Below are 21,066 nucleotides of genomic sequence, written 5' to 3' on the forward strand. Positions count from 1 at the left end.
TGTTTCTTGATTTGTGTATCTTTATGAATAAAAGTTAAAAAAATAACATTGTTTTTCATTTATTCATACTATACCTAGTATTATAAGATTATGTATTAGTACTAGCAGTAGCCTATGTTACTTGACAAGTTTTACAGTCACTTAACATAAGCATGAGAGCACAGCAACACAGTTGATTAAAAACTCCCTTTGACAAGTAATATTCAAAATAACTATTAATTTATGGCATTTATTTATTTTTTCCAGCCCACTTTCAGTAGAATTAGTCATTTGACTGACTGTGGTAAAATGTGTCTGGGTACACTGACCTTCGACCGCCAGATGTCGCTGTTGCACTTTTCCAAGGATGGTCACTTGTCACGTGACCAAAACAGTGCCTCGCAGCAGTCGCAGAAGGAAGTGACATTAGCGGCTAACGAAAATCGACCTTTCACTAAAGACCTCACCATAATACGTCCCTGCCAACCACCCAGATTGATAAAAGGTGGGAGTCAGTGCCTGATATTTATTTGCTTAAAACCAGTGGACAACTTCTGAATATCGTCCCTGTCTGTTCCCTTTTCAGGTAGCCCAACGTTAGGCTATGCCACAGAAAGATCCGTGTCAAAAACAAGCATGTGCTATTCAGACGTGTTTGCAAGGTACTTAAAAGTCACCTGAATGGCAGTAAAGCAGATCTGATATTGTCTTTCAGCTAACTCCGTCCCTTTCCTGCAGCTAACAAATACAAAGAGAGCATGTGTGAGGACGTGATCAGGGAGATGCGGCGGTGCTGTGAGACGCAGGCTGGAAAGTCCATCTGCTGCTCCGGATTCAAGGACTCAAAGCCCACCAAGAGCACAAGTAACACTTAGCTCCGTGTGGGATCCTTTTGATGGACATTTTGATAGAAACACTGTGGCAATGTTTTATTGACTGTGTAATATTCTTTGCAAGTATCATGAGCCCTGGAGCTGACATACCATCTCCAGTGTTAACTATATTTTTAATTACTCCAGGGTTTGACAACTCAAAATGTCACTCTGGTCACATCATAAAGTTGAATAAGCTGTCAGATGTAGTATTTATTAAAGTTCGAATGAATTATTTTCTAAGGCGTTTCACATTATTGTATCCACACCCTGTTAACAAGTATGAGACACAAGTTTGTGCATGTCAGCACTGAGCAGTTATACTGCATATGTGACTTGTTAAAGGCCCTGCACACCTCAGGTGATTTAAATGTGTTTTGGCTGATCAGACTCATACACTGTTTATACTCAGGACTGTGTATGTGTGTACAAACTGTGCTTGAGTGACATTTCCCTGACTGAGCCCGGTTTGTATCACTGTATAATATTCAATTAATATTCAATAGCAAAGACATTTCACGTTTTTCTGACATACTCTAAATATACATTTACGTATTTGTGTAACAGACACAGTATGAACAGTTTTTACTATTGCACCCTGGAGTAGGCTAAATCAATGGCAAATACCTTGTAGAGAAAATACCATTTTTTTCTCCAACATAAATGTATCCATGTGCGACAAATTTATTTGGATTTAGGTCGATATTTACCATGAACTAACAAATTAGTTTTGTCAGTGTGCCATCTTTTTTGGCTAAAGAATGAACAATCCATTACAATAAAAAGAGAAAAAATTTCCCGAATTGCTCCCCGGGCGCCGTACGATGGCAGCCCACTGCTCCTAAATAGGATGGGTTAAATGCAGAGAACTAATGTCCCCTTCCCCTTTAAAGAATTTCCCCTCGGGGATCAATAAAGTATTTCTGATTCTGAAAATGTTTTCTTTACAGCAGTTGAAGGGGAAATCTTTTTTTGAGATTAGTGATTTATTTATTATATTGCATTGCTACAGAAGCAAAGCATATTAACTTATGCCAGGGAGGTTTTGGAAAACTCACACGTAAAAGTGAAATGAGTAACGTTATAGGCCTAACTGGAAAAATAGTCCTTATAGGATGTGTGAAGACTACACCGCGCCTGGGCTACACATGCTAATTCTGAAATACATGAATGAATAGAAAAAATCCATTATATATATATAAATATTGACACCATTTTCAAATATAGATGTTTACTTATGTTTAATTAATTTATGAATGTGAAAAATAACTTGATAAACGACAAAGCTCTTCTTACAGGCTTCCGGCGCCGTACGTCAGTGTGACGGAATGACGTACTGACGTCAAACGGAAATTTGCAGCAGCTATTCTTTCTAGAAGCCTGTAGCAGTTTCGGGCTAGCCCGCACTGGGTAGGTTTGTCAGATTTATCTTGGCTAAACACAGCCAGCTGCTGCATTGAGCACAATTACACATTTCTGAAAAGTGCGTTCTTGTGTTATATGCGTTTTTGCCTGAAGAGTCGGATTAGTTGCGTTTAGCTCACTAACTTAGCCGAGTCATATCCCAAGCTAACGCTGTTTGCGTTAGGTTAGGTTCTTGCTGGCATCATGTCTAGGATAGACTACAGCGTGTGGGACCACATTGAGGTGTCAGACGATGAAGATGACACCCATCCGAACATTGACACACCCAGCCTCTTTAGGTGGAGACACCAGGTACAGATTCAAATATGTTTATATTCAGTACAATTGGTAAACATTATACTGTAACTGTTAGCTGGTAACTTCATGTTTCCTGTACTCACGTTGTTGCTCTGTACAGTTATTATAATCGAGTAGGTTATACTAATATTAACTTACAAATGTTTAACCTTTTCAATTAGAAAAAACAAATAGGAGAGAGTGGATGTTCACCATAGTTCAAGACTGTGGCTGTATAATACCCATGTATTGCAGATAGATTGGTATGCATAGTCAAAGACTATGGTGGGCATGAAACCCTTGTTTGTACTTCAGGCACGTGTGGAACGAATGGAAGAATTTCAGAAAAAGGGTGAAGAGATAAACAAGGCACACTGCGAGAGCCGACGTAAACTGGCAGAGGTGCAGAAGAAAATACAAGAGCTGGCTGTTTCAAAAACAGATGATGCCAAAGCAGAGTTGATTAAAGCCCAGGCTGAGGAGAAGAAACTGAAAAAGGAGGAACGGGAGTGGGAGAAGAAGATGGAAGAGCACAACCGGGAAGAGAAGAAGATGCCATGGAACGTCGACACGCTCAGCAAGGAAGGTTTCAGCAAGGTGAGGCAGAAAATGGGGGGCCGTTAATTTATTATTCAAAAGTGGATAACGTGGAAGTGGGTATGTGATTGGAGGAATTAGCTGTGGGTCACGCATAAACATACATACATTTCAAGTTAACTAGTTTCTGTAAGATGGTTTTTGATCAGTCTGTAATGATTATTCTCTGCCTCTGATTGTCCTCCATAGAGCATTGTTAATGTCAGCCCGGATCCTGCTGAAGAGACTGAAGAAGAGAAGGAGAAAAAGCATAAAACCTTTGTGGAGAAGTATGAGAAGCAGATCAAACATTTTGGTAAGGATTATTGACATCCATTCACCATATATACTGCATGCTACAGGGTTTTAGTATTTGTAAGTAGAGGTGGTCCTTCATTGCTGTCTATACTACAGGCATGTTACGACGTTGGGATGACAGCCAGAAGTACCTCTCTGACAATCCTCATCTAGTATGTGAAGAGACCGCCAACTACCTGGTCATCATGTGCATTGACATTGAAGTTGAGGAGGTAAACACTACACAACAGAATGTGTTTTTCAACATTTTGGTTTAAGGGCACTCATTCCATACATTGCACGCAGGGATCCTTTTTATTTGCCACAAGTATTCCTTACATAGCCATTGTGTTCTGTAAAATATGTACATTATTATAAATGCTTCCTTTTCTTTGTAGAAACATGCATTGATGGAGCAAGTGGCACATCAGACTATCGTCATGCAGTTCATTCTAGAGTTGGCAAAAAGCCTCAAGGTGGACCCCCGTGGTTGCTTTCGTCAATTTTTTGCCAAGATCAAGGTAACTGTATTTTTATTTTTTTTTACCAAATGGTTTAACCAAATGTTCCAGGAACTATGCAGTAAATAGAAGAACTAGACTTTTCAACTTTCCTATTTGACTTTACATGTGAAGAACTGTGAATATTAGACAAATTACTCTAATGATGGATTAAAAACAACAGCCTTTGATATGCAGTTTTCACGCAAGGACCACATATTCCTCTGTCTCCCTTATTCCTCTACGTCAATAATTTGTGAATGATACAAGTATAATTAGTATAGAATAATAGGCGCTTGTACAATTGTAGAGGAATTAAATTTAGTCCTTGGTTCTTCCAGTGGAATTGCAAGTTAATTGATTGGGTGTGGTCAGAAGGGGGCTTTTTTGCACCTGTAATCACACCCAAATAGTCTGGGGGCTACTGCAGTACACCTGGACGTCACTGCAGTAACTTGAGATGATATGTGACTTTTTAAGTTCCTCAAAAGATTCCTGTGTTGCAAAAGCCCAAAGAAATGCTCAGTTAAATGCAGTTAAATGCTCATTTGTGTCGCCACCAACATACTAAATGATGCGTCCCCGTACAGACAGCAGATCAGCAGTACCAAGACGCTTTCAATGACGAGCTGGAGTCATTTAAGGAGCGGGTTCGGGGCAGGGCAAAGATCCGCATAGAAAAGGCCATGAAGGAATATGAGGAAGAGGAGCGACAAAAGCGCCTGGGACCCGGAGGGCTAGATCCTGTTGAAGTATACGAGTCCCTTCCACTCGTAAGTTCTTTTTGTTTGCAAGAAGCCTCAGCAATCTCCTTTTTATCTTCTCTTGTTCATTTGAAATGCCTTACAAAGTATGTTCTAAATTGCAGGAGATGCAGAAATGCTTTGATGAGAAGGACATCCAATTGTTGCAGGAGGTTATTAGCAAAATGGACCCAACGGTAGGTTTCTTTAAAGCCTACAGAATTTATATAATAATAATATATAGTGTCTGACCAATAAAGTTTCCTTGGAATCATATTTCAGTTATGTAAATATGTAGTTATCTGATACACGTATGTATTTTTGTCCTTCTTTAAGTTAATAAAAGTGATTGTTTACTCAATTTAGGAGGCAAAGGCTCACATGAAGAGGTGCATAGACTCTGGCCTCTGGGTCCCAAACTCCAAGACAGACGATGGGGATGATAAAGCGGAAGATACCTATGAGGAAGTGAAACTGGAGCAGGAAGAAACTAAGAAGGAATGACCAACACTGAGCCTGTGATTTGTTGTTTCTGCAAATGTACTTAACCTTACCCACTGTATTGCAACTCCACTATGTGTATGACTAGTTTGTCAAGGAACAATGAAATTCTTCTTCTTCTCTAAAATATTTAGCTGAGACTTAAGGGATTAGCCTTCACCTGACAGCACAACTACGTTGCATCAGTATCTCCTGCTTAGCAAAGTACTGCTGCTTGTGTTTAGGTATTTTATTTGTTTGGACATCACTAAAGCTGTATTTTTACATTTATTTGTATACAACTGTCAATTTGTGTGGGCTTGTATGTGCACATATGCCTGCCTGCTTGATTTGTGCTGTTGTATAGTTGAAAAATGTTCCATACATTTTCAGGTTGTGCATATAATTTTTTTTTTTTTTTTTTTTTTTTTTAAGAGCTTGAGCAACTGATGTATTCTGATGGTTATTTCCCCAAAGTGACATTTTCTACAATCTTGCTTAACTAAAGGTTGAATTATAAGTATTCAAGATCAAGGTGTTGTGCTTATGTTTAGAAACTGAAGGCGACAAGGGTGAAATGCTTTTGAAATCAAAAAGTTAGAGATTCACAAGAAAATGATCCACCTGCGGGACCTGTAGTGGTGGTAACCACTACTTAATAATGTGGCGCTAGTGCATCTGTGCATGGGTTTTCTAATGCATTTGGTATTTACAAATGACAGGTAAATAGACTGTAGAAAAATAAATATGCCATGGCCTTCAGTACATCATGGTGTCCATTAGACATTACAAGACAATAACCAATATTACACAGAAATCTGTTGATTTCAGGCCTGACGACGATTGGCCACACTGGCTTCACTCGTTCTGCCAACCATTAGCACATAAATGGAAATAAGAGTCGTAAGGGTGAGCTTTGTAGTGCTCGGGCATGATTGATGGCTTTCATGGACCCCACTTGTTCCCACCTTTTCCAAATTAGAATTCCAATTAAGTGGATAAAAAGGACTGTGCAAGTGCCTAAGAATGATTGGCCCTCATTAGGTGATGTGGTTGGATTCTATACTTCCACTTTCAATGCTTTGTATTTGGAAGGTGAGAGTGCTTAGTTGGAATTTGCTTGATGTCAAAAAAAAACAATCACTAAGTGAAACAAGCTATACAAAAGCATTATTTGACTGTCTTGGAAATCACAAAATAAGACTGTTCATCGTATACTGCCAGAAGGTATTGTGGGAAAAAATGGGCCTGTTTTAGCTCCAAGCTGTAATAACTGTATATGACAAAGCACCTGATTGTAACACCAGGACTGACTAACATTGCAAACAAATTACATGACGGAGACCTCAACCTCCATTTAGTCAAGACAAAGAGCAGACCAAAATACTATCAAAATTTGACATGATAGAACGGTGGCTGATAGCCACTATTGTTGGGTGCGGGTGAGGATTTTGAATGGCAGGTGCACAATGCATTATCAGACAACAGCTGACATTAAACAACAATCGCTCATGATGAACAACGTCCCGTTGTATGATAAAGTGAGACGCACGCAATAACAAGAACACTGGATGAACCTGTTTACAGGTGTGTTTGTGGAGGGCTTTGTATTTGACTGATTAATTGATGGTTGGCTTTTTAGTGCTTGATGTGTGAATCAGTTACTTGATGGCTTCCTTTTCATTGACTAAATTATCTTATGCTGCTAGATGGGGAAATCTGTTACCTTGTGTTCAAAGCATGACTTGATAGTGAGATATTGAAGGAAATGATAATGAAAGCACAGTGGATATAGCCTACCATACATGTACCAATGTTTGGGAGAGCAGCCTAATCTTCTCAATAAACATTGTACAAATGTGTCATATCAGGGTAAGCATGAGTGTGGCCCCAATCCATGGATTTATTACACCTGTGCTTTTCATCATCAAGTCAAAATGAACGTTTGCAGCAATGCAAAAAAATCTTTGTGAAGCAGGTAATGGTTTATGAATTTTTGTTGACATTGTGTTGATTCAATGCTGGAATTTGTAGTGTTGGAAATGGACACTAGAGACCGCTTTCAGTATAATGCTATCCTAAGAGGTAGTTGTTGACAGTACGCATTCTTCATGCAGTTTCTACAACAAAAATCCAATGTATTGATCCAAACAGGGCACAGACAAAATAAAGATGAAAAAAAAGAACCAAATTGATAAAGCCCCAATGTAAACTATTTTACCCCCTCAGCTGATTATGTTTGCAAAATGACTGCTGCTATAGCTAGCTAGATGATGATGGTGATGATTCTCACATTGAGAATAAGACACAGACGAAGAACAGCACCTTTTCCAACAGCAATCATGTATGATAAATATCCAGTGGTGGTAGAAGTAGAGATCTGATCTACTTTAAAAGCCCTGCTTTCACAATTATATTTAAATACTTATAATACTCAATGTCCCCTTTTAGATTTTTATGTGTGCCTGTAATTAGAAGTATAAAGTAGAATAAAATGGACTCAAGTAAAATATAGTACACAATTTCAGAGTAAGTACTGATGTCTTCTATACTTATAGATTTGGTTCCATATTTTCTTTCTGTACCCACAAATTAAAAACGCTATACGTTATGGAGTAATGTGAAATTTGCAGGTTGAGGCATGAAGTTCCCCAAACACACTGCAAAAGACCAAACTAATGATACAGGACAATAATGCAAGTTTGTTGCGTAATTAGGCTTGCAGTATAACTAACAAGCAGTGGTGAAACGTAACAGTACATTTCTAAGTAATTTTCATAAGTACATTTACTCAAATACAGCTTTCAGGTAGCCTACTTGTACTTTCTATGAGTCTTTTCATGCTACTTTATATTTTCCACTACATTTCAGAATTAAATGGTGTACTTTTTACAGTACAGTTCTGACAGCATTAGTTGTAACATATGAGGAGCTTAAAAAAGATGTTTTGTTAGAAATTAAATTACCCAGCAGTATATACAAGTACAGCTGAAATGATAAGTCAGTTAATCAATTAGTTAATTAATTGGCAACCATTTAGAAAATAAAGTAATTTTTCACTCTTTCACTCAAAATTTGAGGTTCCAGATTCACATGTGAGGATTAACTGCTTTCCATTTTAATTATTTTAATTTATTTTTTAATGTTGCAGTTCAGAGTGTTGGTTGGACAAAACAAGCATTTTGAAGATTTTTACCAACCAAACAATTGATGGAAATTAGATGCAATCCCACACAGTGTAGTTTAAAAGTCTTTTAAAAATCTTTCTTTTACATTAATGCATGAATAATAATCTAAGGAAATAATAGTATAACATTTTCCCCATTGAGTACTGATTATAATTATATAATTTTACTTAAGTAATATTTTCAATATAGGAATTTTACTTGTCATAGAGTATTTTATTCTATTCTAATTTCAATATTTGAAAATCTGTTTATACATTATGTGTGTGTGAAGTGTGGAGGGGGCCACATTTGCATTTTATTGTGCAATATCTTGCATGTATTGTATAATGAGAACAAAGCTGAACCTTAAACTTTACAGTGGTAACGTTATTAGTAGCCTACTACTTTTACATGAGTAAAGGATCTGGATATTTCTTCCACCAAAGCTAACAAGGCAACCGTCCCAAATGTTATCTTCATAATTCAATGTTGACTGACTGCATAAAAGAGTGTTCATCCCTTTTATTTTTGTCGACATACGTCTGGCGTTTATTTTGAAAGGTCAGCCCTCGCGTACGTGCTCGTACGCTGCTGGAGGGAGTGACCGTGTTGATTAGTTTCGGGAAGACTCGGGCTGTATCGTTGCTCAGACTTCATCAGAAACGTAGGCGAAGGGGGAAATACGCTCACGAGATAATGGAGCCTGGCGGTCAGTTCTTCTCTGCCTGTTAGGTTTTTATGCATGACCTTCAAAAACGCGCCGTTAAATGGTAAGATACTCTATAACCATACACGTTGCTACGTTCACGTATATGCCTTTAATGATGTTTCGATATTTTCTTGCCATGGCACCGCATACAACGTAAATAAATGATAGCCCATGTTTTAGGGGAACATCCTGTCAGTGTGTGTTAGCATGTATATGAACAAATGATAGACTTGCTGTTGTGCTTTATTTGGCGCTGAAGAGTAATGTAAACAATAAGTTAGACTTTCCCCGGAAGTCGTTTCGTTCGAATCGTTTAACTGACATCTTTATTTTAGTTATGACTAAGTTATATTTTTTTTGTCATTTGTTAACGTACCAACTTAGTTTTCTAAATTAATCGTCTTGTGAAATGACAAGTGCAGACTATGTTATTTTAGACAAGCGCAATATGTCGCTTTATGTTTGTGTTTACGTCAGTCTGTAGTTTATGCAATCTCGGGCTTAACGCGTAATTTAGGTCATCCAATGAAACAGCTAAATAACTGTGGTTTACATTGGTGTGTGTGTGTGTGTGTGTGTGTGTGTGTGTGTGTGTGTGTGTGTGTGTGTGTGTGTGTGTGTGTGTGTCAAGAGATTTGGCTGTCCTCACCATGTCTGGAAGTGGGTGGTCAAAGCGTTCAAGGCCAGGGGCATTTCCGGGTCTGTCTGAGCCTCCCCAGAGTCAGGGCATCCATGTTTACCTGTTCTGGACTAAGGAAGGGGAAAGATATTTGACCCATTCAAGTGGAGAAGTCACAGCAGAGACGCTGTGCATCTCTGCTGCAGAGGCTGTAGGTGAGCGTGACCGTCTTGACCAAATAGACCCTCTGTGTTTGTGTTTACAAATGATGTATCTGAAGGTTCACAGTCATCCAGGTCATAGGGGAACCAAGGAAGGTTAAAATCAAGGGCATCTGGACTTGGTTGAAGATACTCGAAGACGTTTCGTAGGAAAACTTAGTTTAACCTCTGTGGAGTCTAGATAGAATCCATGTTTAAAAGAAATTGAATCTTGACAACCACCCCACAGAGGTTATATCATTGACTGTCTCAACCAAGTCCAGTTGCTCTTGATTTTAACCTTCCTTGGATGTTTACATATGAGTTTGTCTTCATGTTATTTTAGCCTGCTGGTGGCATGTGTGTAAAGTTGGTGTTTTGTTCCACCAGGGATAACTCCTCTGTGCCATGTGTTGTTTGCTCTGTACAATCCACTGTCTTGCTGCTGGTACAGTCCAAACCACATTTTCCGTGCCGAGGAGAACTCCAGCCTCGTACTTCACTACTGTATGAGGTTAGTCTGTGTTTTTATAACACTGTATTATGGAAGCAGATGAAACACACTGATCATATTTACATTAGTTGTCCGGTTTCCTTGTACCTAGGTTTTATTTTCGGAATTGGCACGGACTCAATGAGAAGGGGCCTACTGTATCCCGTTACGCTCTCAGATCTGGGACAAATTCAGGGGGTTCTACTCTGCTTGACCTCACATCCTTAGAATACTTATTCGGCCAGGTTTGTGTTTAACATTATCTTTATGGCTTATTGTGTGTTACTTGAATGCTTTTTTTTGTTGTGCTCACAATACTTAAGTTCCTAACAGCGTTGCTTCTTGTGTCTCCATAATAGGCTAAGTATGAATTTGTGAACGAAGTAGTGCAGATGGAAGACGTTCAGTCAGAGGAGGAGCTAAGTTGTTTCAAAAATGAGAGCTTGGGGATGGCTGTACTTCAGCTCTCGCACCAGGCGATGCAAACTGGCTGTACCTTACAAGATGTTGCCAAAAAAATCAGGTAATTGCTGTGGAAGGAGGAGCACATATTGTTTTAGCTGTAACTTTTTAATAGTATGTACAGCTAAAATTGTTAAATAGTAACAATGACTAATTGCACTTAAATCTGTAAATTTGTCAACAAAGATGTATAATGGTCTATATTTGTATATGTATTTATCTCATTATAATTAGGTTGTTTGTTGTACTGTTATTTCTTTCCTATTTTCTGCTACTGTGACAATCCAGTTTCTTCGTTGGATCATCAAAGCTTCTTCTAATCAAATTTAATCACTGGATTTTTTTCAGCTTCCTACGCTGCATTCCAAGGTCTTTCGCCAAACATATTTCCAAAGACAACTTCCTGACAAAAATCAGGATCCGGCGGGTGTTTGCAGAATTTGTGGAGACCTTCCAGCAGCACACTGTGGATAAGGGGCGGCTGGGCACCCATGAGATCATGTATAAGTACATCTCTACTCTTGAACACTTGGCACCAGAATTTGGCACGGAGACCTTCTCTGTATCCCACCTGGAACTGAGTGAGGAAGGGGATGGAAGTAGCTCTTTCTCAAACACCACTCATGCCCAGGGTGGCTCGAAAGATGACTTCAGAGCTCCCCCCACACATGAAGTAATGGTGTCTGGCACCAAGGGGATTCAGTGGAGGAAGGTGTCCGGTCATAAGGTAAACTCATTTTCAAGCTTCTGATTCTGTGGCATGTTGTGTATTCTGTTGGTGTGGACTTTTTGTTAATTCGTTCTCTTTACCCAGGCGCAGGCAAACACTTACTTCAGGAACGACTATATGAAATACATAAAGAAAACAAAACAGCAGTCCAGCCAACCGAATGTGAACACCCCCAATGAATGGACCTCCTTCTGTGATTTCCCTGAAATAACTCACATAGCCATCACTGGAGCTAATGTGTGCATTAGCACTCAGGACAATCACTGCATGGTGAGAGTACTTGTTTATCCTTTTATGTAAAAGCTTCAATACATTAATCTAATTGGTAAATGTGCTCGTGAAGCATTACTCGAATTGATATAATGAATGTTAGTCATTCTACTGATCGGATTGTTCAATCTTTAAAGAGTCTGAATATACTGGACAGTATGGATATCTGCCCGGATTGTCATATATTCTCCAATTCTATATGTTTATGACTATATGAGCTTTGGGTTTTGGTATGCTTTGGGCATTTTATTATGTTTTGAATTTGTATGTGTCTGTAGGTGGAAGCTCTGATTGTAAGCTAGTGGTGTTTCTGTATCTGTATGTAGGAGGTTCAGATGAACTCCAGCCAGGAGGCTCGTTCCTTCAGCTCCCTCCTAGATGGATACTACCGGCTGACTGCAGACGCCCACCACTATCTTTGTCATGAAGTGGCTCCCCCAAGGGTAGTGCTGAGTGAAGCCAACGGACTGCATGGGCCTATGCAGTGAGTTTTCTCCTGTTGCACATGCACATACAGACACAAACAGGCTATAGAGAGACACAGTATGTTATATCACAACTCTGGTGTGTTTCCAGTGATGATTTTGTGCTACTGAAGCTGAAAAAGGAGGCAGCAGAGGACGGAGCTTTCCTCGTACGGTGGAGCGCTCTCGACTATCAACGCATCATCCTAGCTGTCCTGAACAAAAATGAGGTAAGTCAACACCCACTCTCCTCTCGGGAAATATTTGCAATGCGGTGATGGTGAAAGATTTTGGCTACCGTATGTACACCCGTGTTAATATGTGCGTACGGCTCATAGAACGACTCGACGCCAAGCCACAAGCAGTTTCGGATTCAGCACAAGGGTGGGATGTTTTGTCTGGAGGGCTGGGACCGAGAATTCTCCAGTGTGAAGAAGCTCACAGACAGCCTCAAGACCTTTGTACTCAAGTCTGGTTCGGACAGCTTTACTGTCAAAAAGTGCTGTTTGCCAAGACAGGCAGGTTTGTGCACTTTTGACATTTCAATTCTAGACACGGTTTGCTGCTTTATGCCAAAGTCCTCCTGTGTATTTTGAACTTACTCTGTGTTGTGGTATATTCAAGGCTTTCCATAGGTTTGTCTGTGTGTGTGTTTGTGTGATGTAGAGCTATCCAACCTCCTGGTGATGAGGCAAGGTGCCGATCACTCTTTGGCCCTGAACATGACCCAGCTACGCTTCCATCAGATCAAGGACAGAGAGCTCATACAGGTGATGAAACCCGTTTGCCACCTCCATATGACCATCTGTTCCACGTGACAAGCTTTGTGTTCTCAGCTCTGTGACTGACCAGTTGGTGCTGTGTTTATGAGCAGGAACAGCATTTGGGCCGCGGGACCAGAACTAACATCTACTCAGGACGTCTGCTGGTGCGAGGTGGAGGAGAAAATGATGATGACGAGTTCAACAACAACTTTGCTGACCGCAAAGGGATCCAAGTGGTTCTCAAGATTCTAGACCAAAGCCATCAAGATATTGCACTGGTAGGCCTTGTGATCTTTGCATTAATGGCAAAACCAGTGGTAGTAAATCGAAGCTAAACAGATATTAAAATGACCTTAATGTATTTGATCTCTTTCAACATTACTTCCTTTTTTTTCTTTTTTTCTTAGGCATTTTTTGAAACTGCAAGTCTCATGAGCCAGGTATCCCACAGTCACCTGGTGTTTGTACATGGTGTGTCGGTGAAAGGATCTGAAAGTAAGTGCAGTAAAACTGTTAATCTTCAAAAACACACTTCTACTGTTAGTTGTGTGACTTCCTCATTTGCTACTTCCCCATCACCTATGCGATCAGTATTTATAGTCAAATTTATGAGTTCAGTGAAACATGAAGCAAATGCCAAACCACACTTAACCCTGTTTAATTTTAAAGAGGATGCTGCTTGTTTACATTTTTCTTTTGGCTAAACCAGAGACTTGTTTCTGCCTTTACAGACATCATGGTAGAAGAGTTTGTGGAGTTCGGGCCTTTGGATGTTTTCCTCCGCAAAGAAAAGGCATCGGTGACTCCTCAGTGGAAATTCATTGTTGCAAAACAACTTGCCAGTGCCCTCAATTATCTTGTGAGTTCAAACGCTACTTGGCTTTTTGTATGCCACAGATAATTCAATACAATACACTTCAATGACAACACAGCTAAGTGGTCATTAAAGTGAACTGATAGTGAAGTAAAACAAGTGTTGTACAATTTTCCTCCAGATAGTCTCACTCTACAATCAGCTGCTGTAGGCCAGCAGGTAAAATATTTGAGTCAGAATCAGGTGCAGCCTTCTAAAGCTGCTCGCACACTGCTCACACATCGCCCAACTTTATACCAACACCAACATTACAAGTTGGCAGTAGTCTGTTTCAGTCTTTATAATGTTCAGAAAACCAACCAGTTCACACTGCCCAGAAAGCAACTGACCAGACAGAATTTTGTTGCCTATTTTTTCTCAATTAAGTCACAAGGTCAAGGCTGCAATCACCTTTTGGCAAGTGAAAACTACCTGTTACTAGCTGAATTAGCCTTTTTAAAGGTTTTCAACAGGTTGAGCTATAATCAGCCATAACTCAAATATAACGCTCATGATTAAAATCAATTCATTTTGAGATCCTTTTAGTCAAAAGTAGTGAGGTGGAATCAGTTTTTTTGGCATGTGTAAAACTGAATTGGCTATATGGGCTGTATTAGCCATTTAAATGCATTGCAACTGGTAATAAGGACTTATTGAGCAATCTCTTTTTGGCAAAAATTAATGTCATAAGGATAATTGCAAAAGAGACACTTTTTATCAGCAACAATAGGCAAATTTTATTGTTTATAATAACGTTTTGTCAGGCCTGATAAACTGCAAACACTTCAACTTACTCCGTTACAAGAAACATCAACGTTTCACAAAGACATACCTTTGCTACCACATAAAGTGATGCTTATTTACACGTTATGACTGTTTAAGATAAAAGCAACTGTAAATGTATAGATTCAGGGCGTTACAGGTTTAACATGTTGCGCGCGGGAGGGCAATCCATTTTCGGCTGATCACTTTTCGGTCCGACACATGTCGCTTCCTCCAGTGCATGTTCTGATTCAGATTGTGCACAAAAGGAGAGAGAGAGGAGCGAGTAATAGACACCTTGTTAACCTGCATTGACATCATTGTGCCCTGACGTTTCGCATCCGAATATGGGCTTAGTTGTCAAGGGAACACTCAGAATGTTGCGGTTTGTTGGAAAATGGCGCACATTAGTCGGACTTTCTACAACTCCACCTGCCCCGACTAGACATGTCAAACTCTTAAGACTTCATCTGACTGACACCGACGAACACCGACTGACGGCGCACACTGATCCAGCAGTTGGTGTTGGTTGGAGTAGTTTGGCGTTTATTTGGCGTTGTCATTGTGCAAGCACCTTAACTGGACACCCTGTTTTAAATCTGAGCTGCAGGCAGAAAATAAAATTTTATTTTTATCAGACCAACCTTTAAGAGAAGTGTTGCAAGGGAAGTTCATTTTTGCCTACTAGCGTTAATAGTCTGTGATAAACTTATTTTAACGACCCAAAAAGTTAATACCAGCACCACTATTATAATTATAGGAGACCAAACGGCTGGTTCATGGAAACGTCTGTGCCAAAAATATTCTGGTGGCAAGGCGTGGTCTGGAGCATGGTACTACTCCTTTTGTCAAGCTGAGTGACCCAGGAATTTCCCTGAGTGTCCTTTCACGGGAAGGTCAGTACCAGCAACTCACTTTATACAAACTCTTTATTAATCTCACTTCACAAGAACGTCTCCCACCTCCCATCATCAGTGTTCTGTACTTTGTGTATCATTCTGCCTCATTTCAGTCAGATTTAGGAAACAGGAAACCTCAACCCAGATAGATCTTGTGATCTATTTCCTGTTGTCATGCCGTTTTACCTCAAAATGTGTCATTTAAGCCTGTCCGAATTTTTATTTATTTATTTTTTTCAAACTTTGAACAATATTAAACTATATTCTGCTGTTATTTGGAGTTCTTCAAAATGACCAGATTGGGATTACACATAACTTCATAACTTCAATGTAATTTTTATTTTCTTTTTTTTCTGCACTGCAGAGCGTCTTGAGCGTATCCCCTGGATTGCCCCTGAATATGTTGACAGCGGTGCATCCATTGGCAGTGCTGCTGACCAGTGGAGCTTTGGCGTTACTCTGCTTGAAATCTGCAACAATGGCGATCTTCCCATGAGTGGCAGCACATTGTCTGAGGTAGGACCTTTTTATTTATCATCAAACAGCCACAAGCTGCACCTGCCTGTTTTATCCTTCTGACTTACAATTGTAACACTGGAACCTTTTCCCCCCGAACAGAAAGAGCGCTTTTATCAGCAAAAGGGCCGTTTGGCTGAGCCATCCTCCCAGGAACTGGCCAGCTTCATCAGCATGTGTTTGACCTACGAGCCTTTGGAGAGGCCTTCGTTCCTCACTGTGCTCAGAGAGCTCACAGAAATCATGATGAAAAGTGTGTTTTTACTTGTTCACCTTACTTTTTGTTTATCTTCCAACCTATATTGGTGTATTTATTAATATTCTTTCTGCACACAGATCCTGATATTTCCCCAAGTGAAGCTCTCCCTGACAAAGACCCAAGCTTGTTCCATAAACGCTACCTGAAAAAGATGCGCGACTTAGGAGAGGTGAGTTCTAATACCACACCTGTAGTTTTCATGTCCCTGTATGTTAAACCTAGTTCACACTACACGGTTTTTAGCCAGATTTGCCGGTCGGCAAGCTTGGCGACCGTCAGGCTGTGATCAGGGGTAAATCAGCGACTGATCCGTGGTCGCCAGTCGTTATGTGTGAACTACTCAACAACGCATCAAAACGGCTCCCGACACATTTCGAAAACATCGCCGACGCCAACCAGATATCTAGCGTGCCAAATATCTGGAAGCAGCTACTTTTTCTCTGCAAAACCCTTTTTACTCACCTCCAGCTCTCTCTGTAGCTCAGACAATCCCTGCTACCTTCGTGGGCCAATCCATTCTTTCACCCATATTCTTTGTCTTTATAATTGCTATCTTTACAATAACAAACAGCTGTTTCGGTTGTAGGTTTGTGTAGTGTGTGATCCCCTGTCACCGATCAGTGACGTAGTGTGAACACCACAATGACTTCAAGACTCCTGTCACAAGACGGCAAGCTGTGTAGTGTGAACGCCACGGCCATCAGCCGACGCTGAAAGTTGTGTAGTCTGCATGAGCCTTTAGAGAGTAATCTCATTTTTCTGTCTCCAGGGTCACTTTGGAAAGGTGACTCTCTACTTGTATGACCCGGCCAACGATGGGACTGGAGAGCGTGTGGCAGTGAAGGCTTTGAAACAGGAGGATGGTCAGGTGCCCGAGGGCTGGATGAAGGAGATTGAGATCCTGAAGTCCCTTTATCACAGAAACATTGTCAAGTACAAGGGCTGTTGTACTGAACTTGGTGAGTCCTCAGCTGTCATCTGTCTGCTTCAAATAACAATATACAGTGTCTGCATGTGCAAAGGTGTGCTTGCTCAATACTGTCTTGTCTAGCTCACAGTGCTCAATGGATGATTCAGGGAATTGATTTTTTGTTCCTACTGTTCCCTGTAAATATTGAAAATCTATTCTAAGTGCAGTTCTGTATGTACAACATTGTATGTCAATATTTTGAGCTTTTGACACACAGCATGCTGAGCACCACCAGTCCTTCATAACCTGCTTTGGCCGCAGGTCAATCTTGCCTTTGAAAAGTAATGGGAATAGGAGGATAAAGGCACTGTTGCATTGTTCATTGACAGGAGGACAAGTGGTGCAGCTAATAATGGAGTACCTTCCTCTGGGGAGTCTGCGAGAGTACCTTCCCAAACGTAAACTTGGTATGCCCCAGTGCCTTATGTTTGCTCAGCAGATCTGTCAGGTGAGTTTAGGTGGTTTTGTTGTACTTATCTACATTTCCACTTGATTTGACAATATTCCTGGTGCTGTATGTCGTCAAATGTGGTTTTGTGTTTCTTCCTTCAGATAAAGCTATGTACAGTATGAAAACTTCCATACACTGAAAATTGCCTCAAGCTTTAATTTCATTTGCATTTGCATCTTTTCTGGCCAGTTAGTAGATTTCAAGCCAGCCTTGATATTGTAAATTTGTCAAGTTTTATGATTTGAATGTACTGTTTGATAACAGGTGAAAGGGATTACAGCCATGCTATCGGCTACCATGTTCACAGTTAGAGTGTAGCGTGTTAGCATCCAAACATTTGCTCATCAGCACAAAACAACTGAGGCAGTTGGAAATGTCCTTAGTTTTGCATGTTTTTGATCATAAATTAAAGTATTGGACAAATTGAAATTACACTGATGATGGCACTAGACAAATCCCCAGTGTAATTAATCTTGAGAGGAACATGAATGTGTGTAATTTATCCAATAGTTGTTGAAACAGTTTGCCTAAAACCACAAGCAGAAAACTCATAGATCAGTAAAGTCTTTAGGATTCATCATCTGCTTACCTTGGATGATACAAAATGTCATGGTAATCCATCTCACAGTTGTCAAGATGTTTCAGTCTGGACAGACCAACCGACAGTCAGACATTTAAAGTTTTGAATTGAAACTTCATCCATACTCCACACTCCAAATCCACACTCTGCCCTCTCTCAGTAATTGTATGCATCTTTTATTTCTGTTGTTCTCTCGTAAAGGGCATGGATTACTTGCAGTCGAAGCGATACATCCATCGAGACCTAGCCGCCCGAAATGTCTTAGTGGAAAATGACAGTTTGGTAAAGATTGGAGACTTCGGTCTGACCAAATACATCCCTGAAGGCGAGATCTACTATCGTGTCCGTGAGAATGGGGACAGCCCAGTGTTCTGGTGAGATATGCAGCCCTTAACAGCATTATTCAATGTTTTGTTCCATGAATTCAGCCACTAAACTTATTTTTTTGTACTGTACAGGTATGCCATTGAGTGCCTAAAGGAGAGTAAATTTTCCTTTTCCTCTGACATTTGGTCCTTTGGCGTTACGTTGTACGAGATCCTGACCCGCTGTGACCATCGCCAAAGCCCTCCAACGGTACTTCATTACTAGCCTCTTACAACAAGCTCTAACCTGCATATATTTTCATGTAAGATAAATTAAGTACATTTTGAATCCCTGTGTTAAATGCACAATGCACCTGTTTGTGTTTTTTTGTAGAAGTTCTTTGAAATGATGGAGGCAGCCCAGGGACAGATGACTGTGATGGTACTCATAAAACTGTTGGAGAAACGGCTGCGATTGCCTTGTCCCAAAGAATGCCCGCATGAGGTAACATTACATGCCCATTAAATAAAATTGACATTTTGTTGGCATCATCAGTAGCCTGATATTTTCATTTAAATTACTGTTGTTTTTTTTTTACCAACAGGTTAAGAGGATAATGGAGCAGTGTTGGGCTGCAGAGCCTGCACAACGGCCATCATTCAGTTCCCTCATCGAAAAGTTTGATGCTATTCGCCGAACATACGACTGGCAGTCTAATATAAACTTTTCCTCGGCTCAGATTTGCTGATCAGGACTCTGGAGATCTTCTTGTCTACATGTCATCACTTTGCCACTATAAAAACCATATATTACAGAGTAGCCAATAATGTAGTTTCCTGCTGTGAAATGCTTGCTGCCCCCATTAATCGATGTCTTTATACTGTAGGTGTCTGGTAAAAGGACATTGCTATACTCTCATATGTGATATTAACAGAATAATAAATTAAATCTGTGTATTTTTTGTGATGGGTTAACGTTGTGAGAAAAGGGGATGCCTTGGGCTGTCGGCCACTGAATGTCAGCATTTGTCTTTCAAAAGTTCTTGGTTTGTATATATCACAGTAAGTATTAATTTCTGTAAGAATGGGACATTACCATTTTCACTGTATATTTTTACTTTGCGTTGCAGTTTGTTTAATCCAATGGAAAATATTCAAAATCTAATAAACCATTTCACACATGCCCTGTAATTAAATACTATATAAAGTGTATAAAAATGTTTGGTAGACTGTGCAATTAAGATCTGTGTAAGAAAACATCCTATTGGCAGCAAAGCACAGCTACATCTCTGTTAAATAAGAACTCACTGATCACAAGGAATGTGAGCACTGACCCAGGGAATGGTCTTTCCTAATACCCTGTGTTCTTGACCACTTAGGTGCCTGTTCACATGCCAATAGGTAGGAAAGGTCCAACTTGAGAAAATTTAAAACATACAGTATTACTGACTGCACCACACCAGTCCAGTTGTTGGCAATAATGCCCCTACAACCTTGCTGTGACAAAAAAAAAACAATGCTCCTGCTCTGACAGTGGACTAATGTTTACTAATGTAAACAACCACATAGAATTGTGTGGATATGAGACAGGCCATATTACCAAGATGCATCATACACCAGTAGAACCCTCTGATACACTTATCCTGTCATGCAGCAGGTGAGGAGCAGCCAAATGCAGCTGTTTGAATCCGCCATGTGCATACATTTCGAGAAAGACCAAGTCTCATACACTAAATAGATCCTGATATATGGACCGAGCCTCAACCACAACACTGCTGCAGACATATTTTCCACATATCGCATTGGAAAAAGCAGTCTAGACACAGTCTTGTACAATGCAAATGAACAGCTATAGAAGGGTCTCAATAACCAGGGGCATTCCAACCACACTGTTAATATAACACTTGCTACAGGTGTGTTTGAAAGAAAGTGCCAAAAGGCTAATGTGAGGAATGCCTGAATGTATCACTGGACATAGCCAGGACTAAGGAATGGTCCAGGGTGTTGCTACCATCAGACTCTGTGTGCATACTGTTGAACATTGTGGGAACATATGACTGAATGTCTCCTGTCTGACTCTCCAATAAGGATCATAAGAAGCATTCTTGGCCATTTTGTATCTGGACAGTGTTTGGTCATGAAGCATCTGATCAGATCTGACAAATAATCTTAGGGGGAAACTTCTGGATATGACACCGGCCCCTGCTGTCCTTGCCTGGACTGTCAATAACAGTGTGAACTCTACTGTCTGATCAGCTGACTCAAGCCACCACAGTCCAGCCTAGAATTAGGGTCTCTCGAACTTCACATTTTGCAGGCATACCTATCATCTAATCTGCTATCTTGGATCTTGCATATTGGAGAAGCCTTACCAAACTAATCCCATTTGCATTTGCATTTGACTCCTATAAACAACATCTGCTCCTTTGAATTGAAGACTATGGC

General features: G+C 40.2%; 3 protein-coding genes across 3 annotated transcripts; all 3 read left to right on the top strand.

The window, feature by feature from the left end:
* Window positions 1-346: 346 nt before the first annotated feature.
* cmc4 (C-x(9)-C motif containing 4 homolog (S. cerevisiae)) lies at window positions 347-1,094 on the top strand. Its single transcript, XM_038702676.1, has 3 exons — window positions 347-484; window positions 566-641; window positions 718-1,094. The coding sequence occupies exons 2-3, from the start codon at window positions 584-586 to the stop codon at window positions 852-854; spliced, it is 195 nt and encodes a 64-aa protein (XP_038558604.1). The 5' UTR covers window positions 347-484; window positions 566-583; the 3' UTR covers window positions 855-1,094.
* Window positions 1,095-2,195: 1,101 nt separating this feature from the next.
* LOC119891235 (hsp90 co-chaperone Cdc37) lies at window positions 2,196-5,810 on the top strand. The gene is made up of 8 exons (XM_038702663.1): window positions 2,196-2,567; window positions 2,868-3,149; window positions 3,339-3,444; window positions 3,543-3,658; window positions 3,824-3,946; window positions 4,516-4,698; window positions 4,794-4,865; window positions 5,035-5,810. Exons 1-8 carry the CDS (start codon window positions 2,460-2,462, stop codon window positions 5,170-5,172), a joined length of 1,128 nt encoding a protein of 375 aa, XP_038558591.1. The 5' UTR covers window positions 2,196-2,459; the 3' UTR covers window positions 5,173-5,810.
* A 3,123-nt stretch (window positions 5,811-8,933) lies between these two features.
* tyk2 (tyrosine kinase 2) lies at window positions 8,934-19,805 on the top strand. The gene is made up of 24 exons (XM_038702689.1): window positions 8,934-9,085; window positions 9,658-9,858; window positions 10,234-10,357; window positions 10,449-10,581; window positions 10,696-10,859; window positions 11,147-11,525; window positions 11,613-11,798; window positions 12,125-12,282; window positions 12,375-12,492; window positions 12,601-12,784; window positions 12,929-13,032; window positions 13,137-13,304; window positions 13,434-13,521; window positions 13,758-13,885; window positions 15,402-15,537; window positions 15,905-16,056; window positions 16,159-16,309; window positions 16,393-16,484; window positions 17,085-17,274; window positions 17,615-17,733; window positions 18,518-18,690; window positions 18,775-18,892; window positions 19,016-19,126; window positions 19,227-19,805. Exons 1-24 carry the CDS (start codon window positions 9,058-9,060, stop codon window positions 19,368-19,370), a joined length of 3,549 nt encoding a protein of 1,182 aa, XP_038558617.1. The 5' UTR covers window positions 8,934-9,057; the 3' UTR covers window positions 19,371-19,805.
* The last annotated feature ends 1,261 nt before the right edge of the window (window positions 19,806-21,066 follow it).

Source organism: Micropterus salmoides, unplaced genomic scaffold (assembly GCF_014851395.1).
Source record: "Micropterus salmoides isolate LMB-PRFRI ecotype aquatic unplaced genomic scaffold, ASM1485139v1 Ms_hic_scaffold_10, whole genome shotgun sequence".
Classification (NCBI taxonomy): Eukaryota; Metazoa; Chordata; class Actinopteri; order Centrarchiformes; family Centrarchidae; genus Micropterus; species Micropterus salmoides.